This window comes from Danio rerio, chromosome 7 (assembly GCF_049306965.1).
Source record: "Danio rerio strain Tuebingen ecotype United States chromosome 7, GRCz12tu, whole genome shotgun sequence".
Taxonomy (NCBI): domain Eukaryota; kingdom Metazoa; phylum Chordata; class Actinopteri; order Cypriniformes; family Danionidae; genus Danio; species Danio rerio.
Genome location: NC_133182.1, coordinates 19,754,577 through 19,771,598, shown reverse-complemented (window position 1 = coordinate 19,771,598; position 17,022 = coordinate 19,754,577). Strand labels below are relative to the sequence as shown.

Sequence of the window (17,022 nt, the reverse complement as noted above, 5' to 3'; positions counted from 1 at the left end):
CAGTTTAATCAAAGGCTATACTAGGATAATTAGGTTAACATGGTAAGTCACTTTACAAGAGTGGATTGTTTTGTAGCCAAGCAAAATTTTATCCTAAATATTGTAAATGTAAAAGCTGCTTTTATAGAAGGCAAACTAAAGGAACTAAGATTTATTCAGAAGATTAAAATATAATGAATACTGTGTATAGTGAATACTGTGAAAATCTCATTGCTCTCTTAAACATCACTTACTTAGGCAAATACCTGAAAATGAATAAACATTTCAGAGGTTGGTTAATATTTAGCTTTCAACTGCATATTACAAATATTACAAATGAATTGAATACAACTTATATTTTTCCATAATATATGAAAATGTCCTCTTATATTTTTATTTGCACTTTAATAACAGCATGACACTGCCAGTATTGCTCATGTCATTCTGCTTTATGTCAGTCTTATGTCATAACCCTACATTTACATTTACATTTAGTCATTTAGCAGACGCTTTTATCCAAAGCGACTTACAAATGAGGACAAGGAAGCAATTTTCACAACTAAGAGCAACAAAGAATAAGTGCTATAGGCAAGTTTCAGGTCTGTAAAGTCTAAGAAGGGAAGTATTAGTAGTATTAGTTTTTTTTTTTTTTTTTTTTTTTTGGTACAGTTAGTGTGATATTCAGAGAGGCAATTGCAGATTAGGAAGTGTAGTGGAGAGTAAATAGTTGAGTTTTTAGTCGTTTCTTGAAAACAGCGAGTGACACTGCTGTTCTGATGCAGTTTGGGAGTTCATTCCACCAACTGGGCAGATTGAGCGTGAGCGTTCGCGAAAGTGATTTCTTCCCTCTTTGGGATGGAACCACGAGGCGACGTTCATTCACAGAACGCAAGTTTCTGGAGGGCACATAGATCTGCAGAAGTGAGAGCAGATAAGAAGGAGCAAGGCCAGAAGTCACTTTGTAGGCAAACATCAGAGCTTTGAATTTGATGCGAGCAGCAACTGGCAGCCAGTGTAAACGGACTAGCAGTGGAGTGACATGTGCTCGTTTAGGTTCATTGAAGACCACTCGTGCTGCTGCGTTCTGGAGCAGTTGAAGAGGCTTGATAGAGTTAGCTGGAAGCCCAGCTAGTAGAGAGTTGCAGTAATCCAGTTTGGAGAGAACAAGAGCTTGAACAAGGAGTTGAGCTGCATGTTCAGATAAGAAGGGTCGGATCTTTCTGATGTTATAGAGTGTAAATCTGCACGATCGAGCAGTTCTAGAAATATGGTCAGAGAAGTTTAGTTGGTCATCAATCGTTACTCCAAGGCTTTTCACCATTTTGGATGCAGTAATGGTTGCCCCATCCATCTGGATTGAAAAGTTATGGTGTAGAGTCGAGTTGGCAGAAACTTCAAGCATTTCCGTTTTTGCGAGGTTCAGCTGAAGATGATGATCTTTCATCCAGTGTGAAATATCCAACAGGCAGGCTGAGATGCGAGCTGGAACCGAGGGGTCATCAGGATGAAAAGAGAGGTATAGCTGGGTATCATCAGCATAGCAGTGGTAGGAGAATCCATGTCTCTGGATGACTGGTCCTAGAGAGGATGTGTAGATGGAGAAGAGAAGTGGCCCAAGAACAGAGCCTTGAGGTACCCCAGTGTTTAGATGCTGTAGGTTGGACACCTCTCCCCTCCAAGACACCCTGAATGACCTGTCAGTGAGGTAAAATCTGAACCATTGTATAACAGTGCCCGCAACGCCCAGTGACTCGAGCGTAGATAGCATGATCTGGTGGTTGACAGTGTCAAAAGCAGCTGACAAGTCCAGCAAAATGAGGACTGATGATTTAGAGTCTGCTTTAGCCAGTCTGAGATCCTCCACGACCGAGAGCAGGGCAGTCTCAGTTGAGTGGCCTTTCTTAAAGCCGGATTGCTTGCTGTCCATGAGATTGTTTTGAGTAAGAAAGTCCAGAACTTGATTGAACACTACTTTCTCCAGAATCTTGGCCATGAATGGAAGCAGGGATACTGGTCTGTAGTTTTCAAGTAGCGTATGGTCCAGGTTGGGTTTCTTTAGCAGTGGGGTTACCCTAGCCTGCTTAAATGAAGTAGGGAATAAACCAGAGTCAAGAGATGTGTTAATTATGTGAGTCAGTGTTGGTATGACTGCAGGAGAGATGGCTTGCAAGAGATGAGAGGGAATGGGATTGAGTGGACAGGTGGTTGCATGGCTAGATGCACGAGTTTGGACACCTCAGACTCAGAGAGCTGAGAAAAGGAGGTGAGTGTGTGTGGTGTTGGTGGTGTACCTTGCGTGTTTGTTGTAGGTGCAGCAAATTAAGCACTGATTTTTGCAGTTTTGGTACAAAAGAATGTAGCAAAGTCATCAGTAGTAAGTGTGGAGGATGCGGGTGGAGGAGGAGGATAGAGGAGGGAGGAAAATGTTTTAAAAAGTAGGCGAGGATTAGTGGCATTGTTGATTTTCAGACGGTAATATGTCTGCTTTGCAGAAGTAACCTCAGCTGAGAAAGAGGACAGCTAGTAGCAAAGAACTCTGGTCCAGATTTGGCAAAAAGCTGGCACATCAGGCATTCATCCGGCACTGGCATACAGCATGTGGGCCAAACATGGCCCAGGTTTGGCAGAGGTGGCACCGTTTTTAAGGCGGCACACAAGATTTGGGCCAGATGAAAAACGTAGTATTTGTCCCAGATTTAAAAATTTGATAAGTGGGCCATGTGAGTTTGGCCAGTCTTGACCCACATTTAAAATACACTAAAATCACTTTTGAGTAAAGAAAAAAAATTCTCCCAATCAGGTTTTGAGAAAAAGCGTGCCCATAGTGTGCCTAAAGCGCCTCACTCCATGGGTTTATCAATTTCATTGCAATCGTGACACACTAACCTATCTGGCCCAGTTCAGGCCCAGTTATGAGTTATTAACTTGGCTGAGACTTGGCCCAGATATGGTCTGTGTTTGGCCCTTGTCTGGAAGCCAGATTTGGTCCAGTCATGTACTGTAATTCACTGCGGCATGTGGGCCAAGCAAAACCTGATTGTGTGGGCCAGAGCTGGGCCAGAGAAATTTTGCTATGTGGGAAGTGTCTTTACCTCATTGTTAAAAGTCACGAGAGCCACTCTGCGGTGAGATGAGGTTTTCAGCAGGGAGGACAGCACCATCTGAAGAGCTTCTTGGACTCCCTGACAAGAGTAACTGCACATGTACTGACTCCATGTATAGAGCTTATTAATACTTTAGCAGAAAAAAGGCAAAAGTGACCTCTCACCTGCAGTCGTGAAACATATGTAGGTGATCGCATGCTGTTACCAGGCGAGATCTGAGGGCACAAAAATAGATCTGTGGTTAATATATGATATGCGGGTGTAAGAACAACGACATTAAATATGATGCATGTAAGTTTTTGACTCTTCTGAAGCATAAAAATATCATAATATGTTTGCATTTCAGAAACATGCTAATTTAGCAAATTTGTTTATCTGAAAAACAAAGCAGTCGGTTGTTCTCCTTTGAAAATGTGCACTGTGTCGGAAAGAATTTATTTATTTATTAGGATTTATTAAGTCTTTGTTTTGGTCTGTATAACTCCACCCACTGACAGTTTACTCAACTATATTTAGACACCCCGTCTGCTTTTGTGGAAAACACAGGATATTTCATTTCAATCTTGAAGGCTGCCTCAATGTGTGCATGTGCAGTAGTAGCGGATGGGCATAGATGACGTAATGGGGGGCCTAAATTTAAGGTTGTTAATTTCTGTAATTTCATGGAAGGAAATCTGGTGTCAAGCAATCATTAATGGAATAAATATATTGTTCAATTTGATTTACGACCAATAAAAAGACTATAATTACATCCCATACACGAAACATGTTACACTTCAATAATTCATTCGTTTGGTATCATTTGTATTATAATTTTAATATATTTTTTGTTGGCCAGTTTTCTACAAAATAAACAAGAAAAATGAACACTATTTAGGGTGAAATGGATTGCTCAGCACCCAAAACACAAACTGTTTACCTAAATGAAAATAAATATTTATGAGTATTGTCTTATTGTTAACTGTATTACAAAACTATAATTACATTCTATTCACGAAACATGTTACACTTTAATAATTCATACATTATCTCCATACACAAGGTTGTTAAAATAAAACCTTCATAATAATACCCTGACTTTTCCTAAATGTATGCATTTTTCTTTCTAACATTGTTATTTTTGTTGAATTTTGATTATTTCTACCTTCTATCTTAAACTACTGAGTTCAGAATTATCGCATGCGTTTCAGTGTCTTACTTTCCCCCATGCATTTGAATATGCATGAGTCTGTTGCCGGGCAACTTCCTGCTAACCTAAACATAACTGTAAAATAGAAAGAAAAAAAAGAAGAACTTCAAAACAACATTATGTTTCGCAAAAAAAAACAAAAAACTAAAAGATGAGTGAAAATAAAATGGGGTGCGCACATACACATTTATAGGCTGTCTTGACAAAAATATCACTATTTTAGGGTAATTACTTAATAAAATATGATGACAGACATTCAATGCTTAATTCTAATATCTCAATAGAAGCTTTAAATATAAATATAATGTGACGTCTTACATGAGAAAGGTCAGAATGACTAATAAGGCCATTCTAGTAAGTTAGTTCCTGTGTTAACAAATAATTTTAAAAATAAAGAATGTGACAGACGGTGCATCAAAGCACACCCATTTACTCTCTCGCAGGGAAACGGCAGTATTTTTAAACGTTTTTTTTATTTAGTTTTAATATCCTATTACTTGCTTTTCTTGCTTCTAACTTCTTTGGTTTTCCAATTAGTCAATTTGTCATGAGGGTGTGGTAATCATTTTGATAATTTCGTATTTTTAATGACAAATTTTGTCTTTTTGGAATGGATTTCATTTGGTATCATTTGTATCTTAATTTTTTTTTCGATCAGTTATCTACAAAATAAACAAGAAGTATGAACAACATTTGAGGTGAAATTAATTGCATTTAAGACCACTTCCGTTCAGCAGTCAAAACAAAATGGCAAAACACAAATTGTTAGCCTTAATAAAACTAAAAATCTACGAGTAATGTCTTAACCGTAGCTTAGCTTAATTTAAACAGTTTTTGCTGTTAATAACAAAATCATCCTTCGTGCCAGTGCAGTTTCACTTTGATTAGTTCAACTCATTTTTACCACAATAAGCCAGGACAGGCTATTCAAGCGTATTATTTTCAGCACAGAAAATATTTGTATGTCAATGGGCAGTTTAGACATTATCAACTTTGTTCAGAAAAATGCTTGAAGAAAGGAACGCTATGGACATTTTTAAAGGAAAAATGCTTATTGGACTCTTTAACAAGTTCAAGATAATATATATAAAATGTATTCTCGTTTGTTTAAAAAAGGATATAGTAGTCCATTCTATTACATGAAAAATAAACTATAGCAGATTTTAGGACGTAACAATAATACGTCTTCACTCTTGCGGGCGGGCCTAGGCAATTTGCGTTACGCCACTCTGCGTATGCGACAGAAAATGCCTCCAAAATGAGACGCAGATTCAGATTTCTAATAATCCACTAGGTGTTTTTTAATGAGCAAATGGTATGAATATTGAAATTGTAATACATTGTAAGGCTTGATCGTCACGCACGCTCGCTCCTGTTGGAGTTGTCAATCTGGCAATCTACGCATACATGTATGTGTAGTCAGTAGCCCCTTTCACACATACAGACCTTTCTGGAAAATTACCTGCAATTTACCGGAAAGGTCTGTATGTGTGAACAGACCCTTTTTGAAAATACCGGTAAATTCATTACGGCAATTTTCCGGAAAGAGAAGTTGTAACTTTACCGGTAATTTTCCGGAATGCTGCCCTATGTGAAAGCAGAAGGAAGATTGCCGGAAAGAACACGCTGACATGAGACGTCTACTTTAGCCAATCAGAACACTCAGACGCATTCACATCTGGCGGTTTATGAAAATAAAAGCTTTTGAATATTTTTCAGACACGTTTAGCTGCTAGAGCCAGATATCGTTTCTGTGCTCCTGTAAAACATTATTGATAAAATAATTGATAAAAAGCTTATAATAAACAGCTGTTAGTTTACCTTCAAGCTCTGCTTCCGTTGCATGACACGTTAGCACGTAAAGGAGCCGGTGAGGGCCAGCACACACATATATTATGAACATCTCGACATCTGAAAGTGTTCCTCCATATTTGTTTATATAAGTTCTTCACAATACTAATCCATCCACATAATTTGTAATGTAGTCAATGTGTAAACATTTAGCTGTGGTTTGCATTTCTGCCTTTTGATGCCTCACAAAGCAGCTGCATGAATGCTAAAGCTTTAAATAAAAGTGAAACCATCAAGAAAAGGCCGACCCCTTCTATGTTTAAAAATACAAGTTTATAGGTCATTTCTGGTTAATGACGTCAGAGTTTAGTGGTGTTTTGGAATGGATGTTTGAATGGTCTTTTCTTCAGAAAAAGGCTAGAAACATTGCTGTGCTTCCACTCATCCAGGCCACACACTGAATATTGACCCACTTTTCTAAGGGTGGAGATAGGACAGGACTGAGATACAGCTTTTTTTGCATGAGCTGGGATCTCTACTACATCTTTTGCACTCACACACTTAAGTGAAAGACATAATTTGCTCTCCATATTATTTGGCAACTCATTCATTCATTTATTTTCTTTTTCGGCTTAGTCCCTTTATTAATCTGGGGTCGCCACAGCGGAATGAACCGCCAACTTATTCAGCAAATGTTTTACATTCAAACTCATTCATACACATACACTACGAACAATTTAGCCACCCCAATTCACCTGTACCACATATCTTTGGACTGTGTGGGAAACCGGAGCACCCAGAGGAAACCCACGCAAAGGCAGGGAGAACTTGCAAACTCTACACAGAAATGCCAACTGACCCAGCCAAGGGTCGAACCAGCGACCTTCTTGCTGTGAGGCGACAGCACTACCTACTGTGCCACCGCGTCGTATTTGGCAACTGTTGTTCGTTATTTATTCTGTGTTGATTGACTCCATTTTAGTTTATATTAACCTAAGATTCACCAAACAAAACTGTATTGCATGACGTACAATGACAATAAAGTAAATAGAACAGAACCTCAGAAGTGACGCTCATGCTTCCGGAAATGTCCACACACAGGACAATAAGCATATCATCCAGATTCTCGTAGTCTGTTTCCTTCTCGTCCATGTAAAGCACATCTCTGCCTGGAGGACTGCGAGAGGTAAACCGGCCCCTTTTCAGTGAAGACTGGGGGAAAACATTCTCCTTTCCACAAAACTCACAGCACCACAGCTGGAGAGACAAAAACCTACATTTTAAACACAAGTAACACTCACATATAAGATAAACAGGCTGATTGGTTTAACTCACTGTTGTTGATTGGTTTGTGACTGGGCTGCTTGCAGAGGAAAGGACGGCACTGCACTTTGCACAATGCACTGGTTTCTGGGTGCTCTGTATTGCAGATGCTACAGATAGAGAAGTTGAGCTGATTTGCATGGGTAAGTTAATGCTTTAAAATTATATTTAGCAGTGCAACAGACCTTTATTAATGTCCACCAGACTTCCCACTTTCAGTGACACCACATTGATGTTAGCTTTAAGCCGAGTCTCTTCATTACTCTCCAGGTCTGAGAGACAGAGATGCACAGTAATAGAGAGAACAGATTTTGTGCTCATTAAGAGAACATATTTTGTGTTTTTCAGCTCAATAAAGCAAATAAATTAAAGGGGTCATGAACTGAAAAACTAAATTCCCCTGCTTTTTTGATATATAAGAGATCACTGTGCTAGAAAAACATCCTGCTAGTTTCATGACTAAAAGTCTTTGGTTAGTGTAAAAACAGCTTATATTGAAGTCATCTGCATAAATGCTCTCTGCTCTCTGCTCTCATTTCTGCAGATCTATGTGCCCTCCAGAAACTTGCGTTCTGTGAATGAACGTCGCCTCGTGGTTCCATCCCAAAGAGGGAAGAAATCACTTTCGCGAATGCTCCCGCTCAATCTGCCCAGTTGGTGGAATGAACTCCCTAACTGCATCAGAACAGCAGAGTCACTCGCTATTTTCAAGAAACGACTAAAAACTCAACTATTTAGTCTCCACTTCACTTCCTAATCTGCAATTGCCTCTCTGAATATCACACTAACTGTACCAAAAAAAAAACAAAAAAAAAAACTAATACTTCCCTTCTTAGACTTTACAGACCTGAAACTTGCCTATAGCACTTATTCATTGTTGCTCTTAGTTGTGTAAATTGCTTCCTTGTCCTCATTTGTAAGTCGCTTTGGATAAAAGCGTCTGCTAAATGACTAAATGTAAATGTAAATGGTTGTGGAGCGAGCTACTTTATTGTTTGATACAGGGGTTTTTAAACTATTCAGCCCGGGACCACAAAAATAACAACTCCAGAGACTCGTGACCCCTACTATGGTCCGAGGTGGTTATAAGCATACAAATATTGCACACAATAGTGCACACACACCAATAGCAACCAAATAAACATAAGCATATTGGCAACACAAAAAAGTGCAACAGTCTCACAACCATATATATTTTTTATAATCATTATTTGTTAAATTTAATATTAACCTCAATTAATGAGAATGGAGAGCACAATGTTTTTAGCACAAGACTACTCTTGGTTTAATTTTGGAGACTTGGAGCCACTTGGAGATCATCCTCCTTGTTCAGTCGTGGCATTAATTTCTAATGTATGTGCCATGAAGGTGTCAAAGTTTAATATTGTACCGCAAAATCAATCTGCTGCAACTAACGCTATTGCTGTGATGGTAATCTAGCATAATGACCCCAGGGGTCGCAAATAATATATAATAATTGATAAAATATGATAATTCTAATAGTTTAATAAAATATATGAGTTTTTGGAAAACACCAAGTGGCCCATTGTCTCGCAACCCCCCAGGGGGTCCCAACCCCCACTTTGAGAACCACTGGTTTAATAGACTGTCTAAACTCCGCCTCCACAGAAGTAACCACTGACTGCAACTCCGCCCACTGATTCACATTTAAATATGTAAACACAGGTTTATTAAAAAAAAGACAATAAAGAGGCCCCGAAGTAAACAACAATTATTTCAACAATAATAAATAAAACCATACAATTTTTAAAGTTCCAGACCAACAGTAATAACTTTGGTCAGTTCATTTATCTGCAGATTTGTTTGAAAACAAGACCCGTTTTTTTTGTTTGGTTAGATTTTCAAAAAAACTCAAACTAAAAGACGAGTTTGTGCCGGTTATATTGCACTGAGAATAATGTTGAACCTAGGGCTGGGTGATAAAGACAGTACCGGTATTTATTGACCGAACACCATCGTCAAATACGATAAAAAACGTTTTGGTATGAAGTTTGCGCTTTTTACATACGAATTTTGGGTTGCGCCTTCGCGACTTCAGGTAAGAATAAAAACACCTGCGAAAATGAGTGCCGTATAGCAGCAGTAAGGAGATTATTAGTATAAAAGGATGTAAGGATGTCGCCACAGTGGCTTTTTGGTTTCTTTTCTTTTTCATCCCAGCCACTAGCACCCCATCTGAAAGATTTTTTAGCATAGGGGGTAATATAGTCATTTAACTTCACAATTTGTAATGTTCAGCATGTATTTGAATATTAATGGCTGGTTCCTTTACTTGAAAGCTCAGATTTGATTATCATAATTTGTTTTGTTTACAGAGTTTGAAGTTTACTGTATTATTATTATTATTCACACCTTAAAGTTTGCTTTGATTGTTCAGCATTTACATTTTACCATTGCACACTCTTTGTAATATTTAATTCATCAAGTTTAAAAGTCTCTTTAACATTTATGTTTATTTTATTATTAAAATATCTGATATTTTGTTTCAATATATTTGTTTTTGAATATTAAAACTATTTGCCTTAGTAATGTTAAAATATAGTGGCCTAATATTTCTAAACGTATTGTTAAAATATATTTCATAATTATTAATACTGAATGATATGAAACATGATATTGTGATGATTTTTTCGCTGTATCTCCCAGCTGTTGTTGAACCACACAAGTGTGAGTAACTGTTTAATACATTTTCACTATTGTCTTTACTGAATATTTAAGCATTTTGATGTACAATCTATACAAATAGCAATATTATAAGTAGACCTAATAGTACAGTACAAATTAATAAAAAGGGAGTCAATAAACACTTTAGCACAATAAAGCTATTCATTATCATGTACAAGTTAAAATGAGGATTTAGTGAATAGTTTGTGTGCATGTTCGAATTCAGAGGACGGTGTTTTCTCACCTCTGGGTGGTAATGGTGGAGGGACAGGACTAGAGAAAGAGCTTCTCTTCCTTATGTTACGTGGTGGTACAGGTGGTGGAAACATTGATGGAGCTGTAATAATAAATGCAAGGTCAGAAATTAACATCTCCATTAAGAAGATTAATTTTCTACAGTATTACGTATCAGGTGCACACCAGTATTAAAGTACCTAATTATGTGTTGTGAATTAAATGAGTAAGCAAATAAATGCTTCAATCAGTCAGAATGAAATATATAAATTGTTGTCACTAAAAATGTAAAGTTAAAATCAACATTTAAAAAAAGAGCACCTTGTAGGGCTGCAATTTGTTGTTAAATACTAATATCCTAACATTACGACATAGATTATTAATGTTATATACAGTATGTGTTTGTGTCAAATTAGGCAATACAAAAAAACAAGTTGGTCCATGATGTTAGTTATATCCTTCATTCATTCATTCATTCATTTTCTTTTCGGCTTAATCGATGTTAGTTATATCTAAATTATATTGTATATCTCTCGTAATGATTTTCTACATTGATAAGTTTAGCTTTATTACTTTGTATCTGCACTTGTTGTGTATCGTAAGAGGTTCTGGTTATTGTCTGCAGTGAGTTTGTTAAACACTAAAGCATTCATTAACACAAAATCAATATGTTTGATTGGTTATAATGCTCATTGCTGCAAAAAAATATAATTTGATAGACTAATAACCTTGCTTTTATTTGGCAAGGATGCATTTAGTATAAAATACCCAACAATAAAAATATTTACATGATTTGACCCATTTTTCCAAATAAAAAAACATACTTTTGAACTAGCGAACAAAAAAAATCTGTTTTCGCTAGCGTAAGCAATGAGAAGGTTTCCTGTCATCAGCTTTTAACACCCACAAAGAGGATGTGATGTTACTTTTCCAAACGAACAATTACTTTTCAAACACAATCGAGCACTTGTGAACTGAAACTGTGCCTCCTCCCACCATCAGGCAAAGTTAACAAACCATTCAGTTTTATTCTTCTCAATTAGAACAATAAAACAAAAAAGATACAAACACAACATTCCAAAAAGAAACTCCATAGCTAGTTAAGCCAGCTAGTATGTGCAGCTATAATATCAACCTCTTTACACATTCGGAGCAATGTTCATAAATGTGAGGGAGAGTTATAGTCATTAATTCACCTGGTTTCTGAACAACGGTAATGCGGTTGTCATAAGGATGATCTGAGATGGATTGAGCTCTGAACAGACCACAGGGAAGAGTGGAGGCAGAACCTACAAGACATGAACATTTATGTTAACAGACTGAGTGACTACATTCACTGAAATAATTTTTTTCTGTAACATTTTATTCTGAAGTGTAAAGATCTCTAAACATTATTTCACTGAAAATAACCTATTTCCATTTAATAGGTTGCATAAATGCTAAAGGTTAAGCATTAATACCAAAATAATACCACTCTTTTTAAAAGTGTATATTTAATAATACAAAACCAAACAGATCTGAATGAGCTGTCACTATAGGAGCTTGTATTTTCAGTAATAGTGACAACACAGAATAGAGAATAGATTGTTAGTATTGTATATATATATATATATATAAGGTTCCTATTAGCTGTCAATCACTCAAGACTTTCCGCTGTTAGATGACAGGGAAGGAGCTTTTATGACCACGGGAAATACAAACGGCTGAAGAGTGATAACTTAAAGCAGTGGTTCTCAAACTTTTTTCATCAAGTACCACCTCAGGAAAAAATTGTCTCTCCAAGTACCACCAAAATGAGCAGTATTGAAATACAGTCGCATAGTAGGCCCAGTAAAACAGCTAGAACATAGCACAGTTAAAAAACGTGGCAGATTACCTCAGAAATATAGGCTATGTCATATATGGCATATTATATACATCATTTTTGATAAATTGTGAAATGTGTGTAGCATGTACATGACATATTTAATTTCTCCGCGTACCACTAGAAGGAAGCCTGCGTACCACTAGTGGTACACGTACCACAGTTTGAGAACCACTGACTTAAAGCACACAGGTTTGCAAACCCCATCTAAAGTTGAGGGCGCAGATGAGAACGATCATGACGTGGTGAATATTGATCCGCCAGCTGAGATCAATCGAGTACGTGCTTTTCAGAGAAGGTGCCCGAATCTCGATGCGTTGCATTCGATGCGTGTTCAGCGCAAATGTCCGCTAAAAGTCAAATCTAATACTGTACATATCATCGTCAAAGGAGCTCGCCTTTACTAAGTTTACACTGAAACTGCGGCTCATCATAACAACGAACGGTATTGTGTCGGTGGTCATCGCAAGAGTACTGCGCTGCCTGCTCATAAATTGGGTCGGCTGACTCGCCTGCTTTCTACTTACACAGAAAAATGAAGATCAGCCAGCCTGAGCTCAGACTAAACCTTTAAATTGACACAAACTGAAACCAAAACTTTTAAATAGTGATAGAAGTGAGACTTTACTTACTTTCTCTTGTCTATTCTTTTTTGAGGTGTATATTATTTTTTATTTATTTACTGATGACTGTTTTGCAGCTTTCAGCATTGAATTGAATTATTTATTATAATATTTTGTTTGTTTTGTAGCATAAATATTATTTATTAAACTGACATGCATATAAAAACAGCAGTACAAAATCCACAATTCTTACTGCAATGCTTCATTTTTGTTTGATGCAAACTATACATTCATTTTTCATAAAGTAACAGACTTTTTATAGCAGATATTCATGCACGTCGTTTAAGGCAGCATCATAATGAGAAATGTAATTCATTGTTACTATTATTGTCATTTTCATCATCATTAATATTCTATAATTATTAGACATTCATTTTGGAATTATTGCACACAAATATCAATGTCATCACAGCGATAGTTGTTTCTGTTTTTTGTTAGTCCTATTGATGTTGTTTTAAAATACAGCAGCAGTGCTCATTCATTTTTGATGGGTGCTCCTAAATTTTTTCTGGTGCTCCTAAATTTTTTCTGGTGCTCCTAAATTTTTTTTGGTGCTCCTAAATATTTGAAGTTGGGAGCACCGGTGCTACCAAGTAAAAAAGTTAATTTCGAGCCCTGAGGTTGCTGGTTTGATCCCCGGCTGGGTCAGTTGGCATTTCTGTGTGGAGTTAGCATGTTCTCCTCGTGTTCGCATGGGTTTTCTCTGAGTGCTCCATTTCCCCCACCCAAAGACAGGCGCTATGGATGAATTGGGTAAGCTAAATTGTCCTTAGCGTACACTAACATGATACAGCTAAATATCAACTTCGATGTAAACGGCCCTGGAAGTAAGTATATATATATACACACATATATAAACTAACCATTATATACAGAATATAAGAATAAAAGAATACAAAGTGTAAGATAAATAAGTGTTGAAAACTCATTTGTCTGTTGAAAAATCCAAATAAACTACTTCTGTGCTTTTAGAAATATATTGGCAGTACTTTTTTATCTAAAAGGTACACTGTTAAAAATGCTGGGTTCCACACAATTTATTTGTGTTGGGAGATGAATGAATTAAGTTAACTAATTAGTTTTTGCTAATTTAAGTTGATTGAACATAAAACAAGGTTTTCTCAAGAATTGTGTTGTTTCAGCTTATTTGAAATAAGAAGCTTGCACCAGCAGCAAATGTACATTTTTTTTCAGTGTATCTTTCACTGTCAGAAATAAATGTACAAGAGCTGTCACTGGGGTACCATGGTACCTTTTGAAAAGGTACAAATTTGTACATAAAAGTCCATATTAAGACCTCAAGGGTACATATTAGTACCTTAAAAGTACGAAAGTGTTCTTCATAAAATTTTTTAGGTACTAATATATGCATCTGAGTTAAGTACAAACATGTACTTTCTGAAAAAAGATACCACCCCAGTGACAGCTTGTGTAATTTTATGTCTAAGAGTGTTGAGTATAAATTCGCCTCATTTTCTCTTTAATTATTAGGATTAAATTCTGCATTTTAAGCACTTTCTTTTCCTGAATTAGCTTGTCGGATGGTCATCATGACTACACTTTTTGATGTTCCAAAAACATTTACTAAAGATTTAGATTACTGAAATACAATAATATTTACAAAAAAATACAATACTTATTTTAAAAATACTAATTTATTACATAATATTTCATTAGACAAAAATAGGAATCTGTTAAAGTTTTTAAATAAAAAAAGTGTAGCATATTATCGTTTACAAGGCAAATAACAAACTGGCCAGCACATTCAACTTTGCTCAGTCAGAATTTGGGATGCCGAATTTGGCACCAAAATTGTCAAATTCGGTGTCCCATATTCTGTACTGATAGCCTACACTAGATTCTGCTTGGTCTTAAAGCCTTTTTTGATGGGTTATTTTCACAATTCGTTATGGCATAGCAGTCAAAATAGGGCAAATAAGCTCATGTAGGGGACAATTTCTGGACCTTTCTCAGTTGGGCAGGTCTTTCTAGCCACCCGAACCCCCCCAAATACGGGCCTGCAACATGAACCCTGTAGGTATAAACTATAGGGCTGCACGATATTGGAAAAATCTAGTACTGCAATATTTTTTGAAATATATACTGTATTGCGAAATGAATACAATTTCAACCAAAAACCCCAATATTTCTATTTGGAAAGAATTTATAATGTTAGATGAATTGGGATGATTCTGCAGTGGGAGTGCATCTTCATAAAATCTAATAAACAATCTATAAACTTTTTGTGGTTACCCAATACATTTTCATTGTGGTCTCTGCTGTTTGCAGTGCATTTCTGTATTTGCATGTGTTGAGAGTATTTTCATGCATAACAATACAATTCATCTATAAATACAGTCAAGACAAAGATACAACTTAAATAAAGTGTTTTATCATTTTCGAGTCTAACAGTATTTAAGTACAATAACTGAATGATAAAAATAAATATAATTCAATAAATCTAATCATTGTTAAAGTCACAAATGGTACAATTTCTTATGGCAAATGCTATTGAGGTCATTATACAATCACAGGCATCAAAGACACATGCAAATGACCAATTATAATACAAACTCAACATTGCATATCCTGCAATGTGACTATTGCGAAGGATCACATTGCAATATTGAACTTGAAATGATACATTGTGCAGCCCCAAACATAACTTTTGGAAACCTACAGCCACATTGACTTCTTTTATATCTTTATTACAGAGAGCATAGAAAATCCAAGCATAGCTTGCTCTCTCAAACCATGGTTTAAAATACAAACAATCACTGTATATCTGATCTGCATTAGTGGTATATTTTAAAGATGAATACCTTGCATTTTTCTGCTCTCCATAACACATGCACCGCACACAACTAACCTTGATTCGACACTTTAGCTTCATCTTCTGTTAAGCTCTCAGACCTCCAGTTACACACAACATGACTGCAGGCAAACTCCATCTCTGTGGGTTACAGACAAGAAAAGCGTTGCTAAAATAGCCAGTAATTATAGTAATTACTATGATTACATATAACGTGATTATATATAAATCAAGTTCTATTCTTTATAGTCAACTGAAAATATCACACTTCAAAATAACATCGTCAGCATGCATGCAGCTCTTACTGCTCATCTGCAGTTTATTGTTTAGTTCTTAGATTCCATTTCCTGTCAGAACGGTTGAGCTTTACTTTGATCTCAGTTGCTAAAGGCATAGACACCTGTGGTAAACACTGTGGCACAGTTTACTTTTTGTAAAATGTTCTCAAGTCTAGTAAATGGCTTGATTAATCATCTATACAGACAGCACATATTGGTATTTCATTTGATTTATGTGTGACATATAATGTCAAATAAGAAGCGAGGTACTTTACTTGGTCACGTTCTCATACAAACAACAACGTGCATATCAATGAATAGTATAACAGAAAAAAGCCCTAAATATAGCATAAAATACACGGGTTATGTATATTTACAACGTGCTTACCAGGTGGTGATAATTCAGTGAAGTGTCTGTCATTCAGCTGGCGTAAAAAAGCTGTTAATATTACTGCGCTGTTTGACGCAAACCTGCTGTTTATGTGTGAGTGTGCATGTGAAGATACAGGAAGTCAGGAAACCGGCGGTATGAGACTAGAAAAAGTGTTTAAAAATGTAAAGAAAAGTAAAGAAAAGAGAAACGAAACGAGATGTCCGATTTGAATGTGATTGTGTAACTAGGTTTCAAAGGCACATTTTCACTTTTTTTTTTTAACTCAAAATGAGCTTAAAGTTAACTTTTATAACAATATTTATAACTTAATTTATAGCAGCAGTTTGTTATTATCTGCGTTCACACATGTAATAAGAAACTCGCCACAGTTACGTCATAACCTCAATAAAATAAAAAGCTTGGCACAGAAACAGGATTGTCAGGTAACTGTGGGTTGGGTAATGTAATGTGTCTACCCACACCACCAAGGCATGGCAAGTTTATTTAGGCTATAGCAAATTTCCTACACAATAGCAATTAAAAGTGCTTTACATAAACAACAAAAAAAGACAATTATAAGAAAAAAAAAACAAATGATAAAAATTACTAAAAACAGATTAAAATTTGTTGAAACAGGTTATAAAAGAATAAAAAAGAAAGAGCATATGCGCCAGAGCATGCGTGTGCTTGAGTTCCTAGGCCAATTAGTGATTTATAGACAAGTAATAACACTTTAAAATCTATTCTGAATGTAACTGGGAGCCAGT

The 17,022-nt window shown here is 36.2% G+C and overlaps 1 protein-coding gene across 1 annotated transcript in view; it reads right to left on the bottom strand.

The window, feature by feature from the left end:
• Positions 1 to 16,380, bottom strand: part of si:dkey-9k7.3 — a 44,515-nt gene extending 28,135 nt beyond the window's left edge. Inside the window, exons 1-9 of the mRNA XM_001922896.8 lie at positions 16,271 to 16,380; positions 15,662 to 15,745; positions 11,502 to 11,594; positions 10,316 to 10,408; positions 7,572 to 7,658; positions 7,399 to 7,496; positions 7,123 to 7,320; positions 3,248 to 3,298; positions 3,072 to 3,161 (exon numbers count right to left, since the gene is read on the bottom strand). Of these exons, the coding sequence (XP_001922931.3) occupies positions 3,072 to 3,161; positions 3,248 to 3,298; positions 7,123 to 7,320; positions 7,399 to 7,496; positions 7,572 to 7,658; positions 10,316 to 10,408; positions 11,502 to 11,594; positions 15,662 to 15,743 (792 nt within the window). The 5' untranslated portion in view covers positions 15,744 to 15,745; positions 16,271 to 16,380. The remainder of the gene's footprint in view (positions 1 to 3,071; positions 3,162 to 3,247; positions 3,299 to 7,122; positions 7,321 to 7,398; positions 7,497 to 7,571; positions 7,659 to 10,315; positions 10,409 to 11,501; positions 11,595 to 15,661; positions 15,746 to 16,270) is intronic.
• Positions 16,381 to 17,022: the final 642 nt, after the last annotated feature.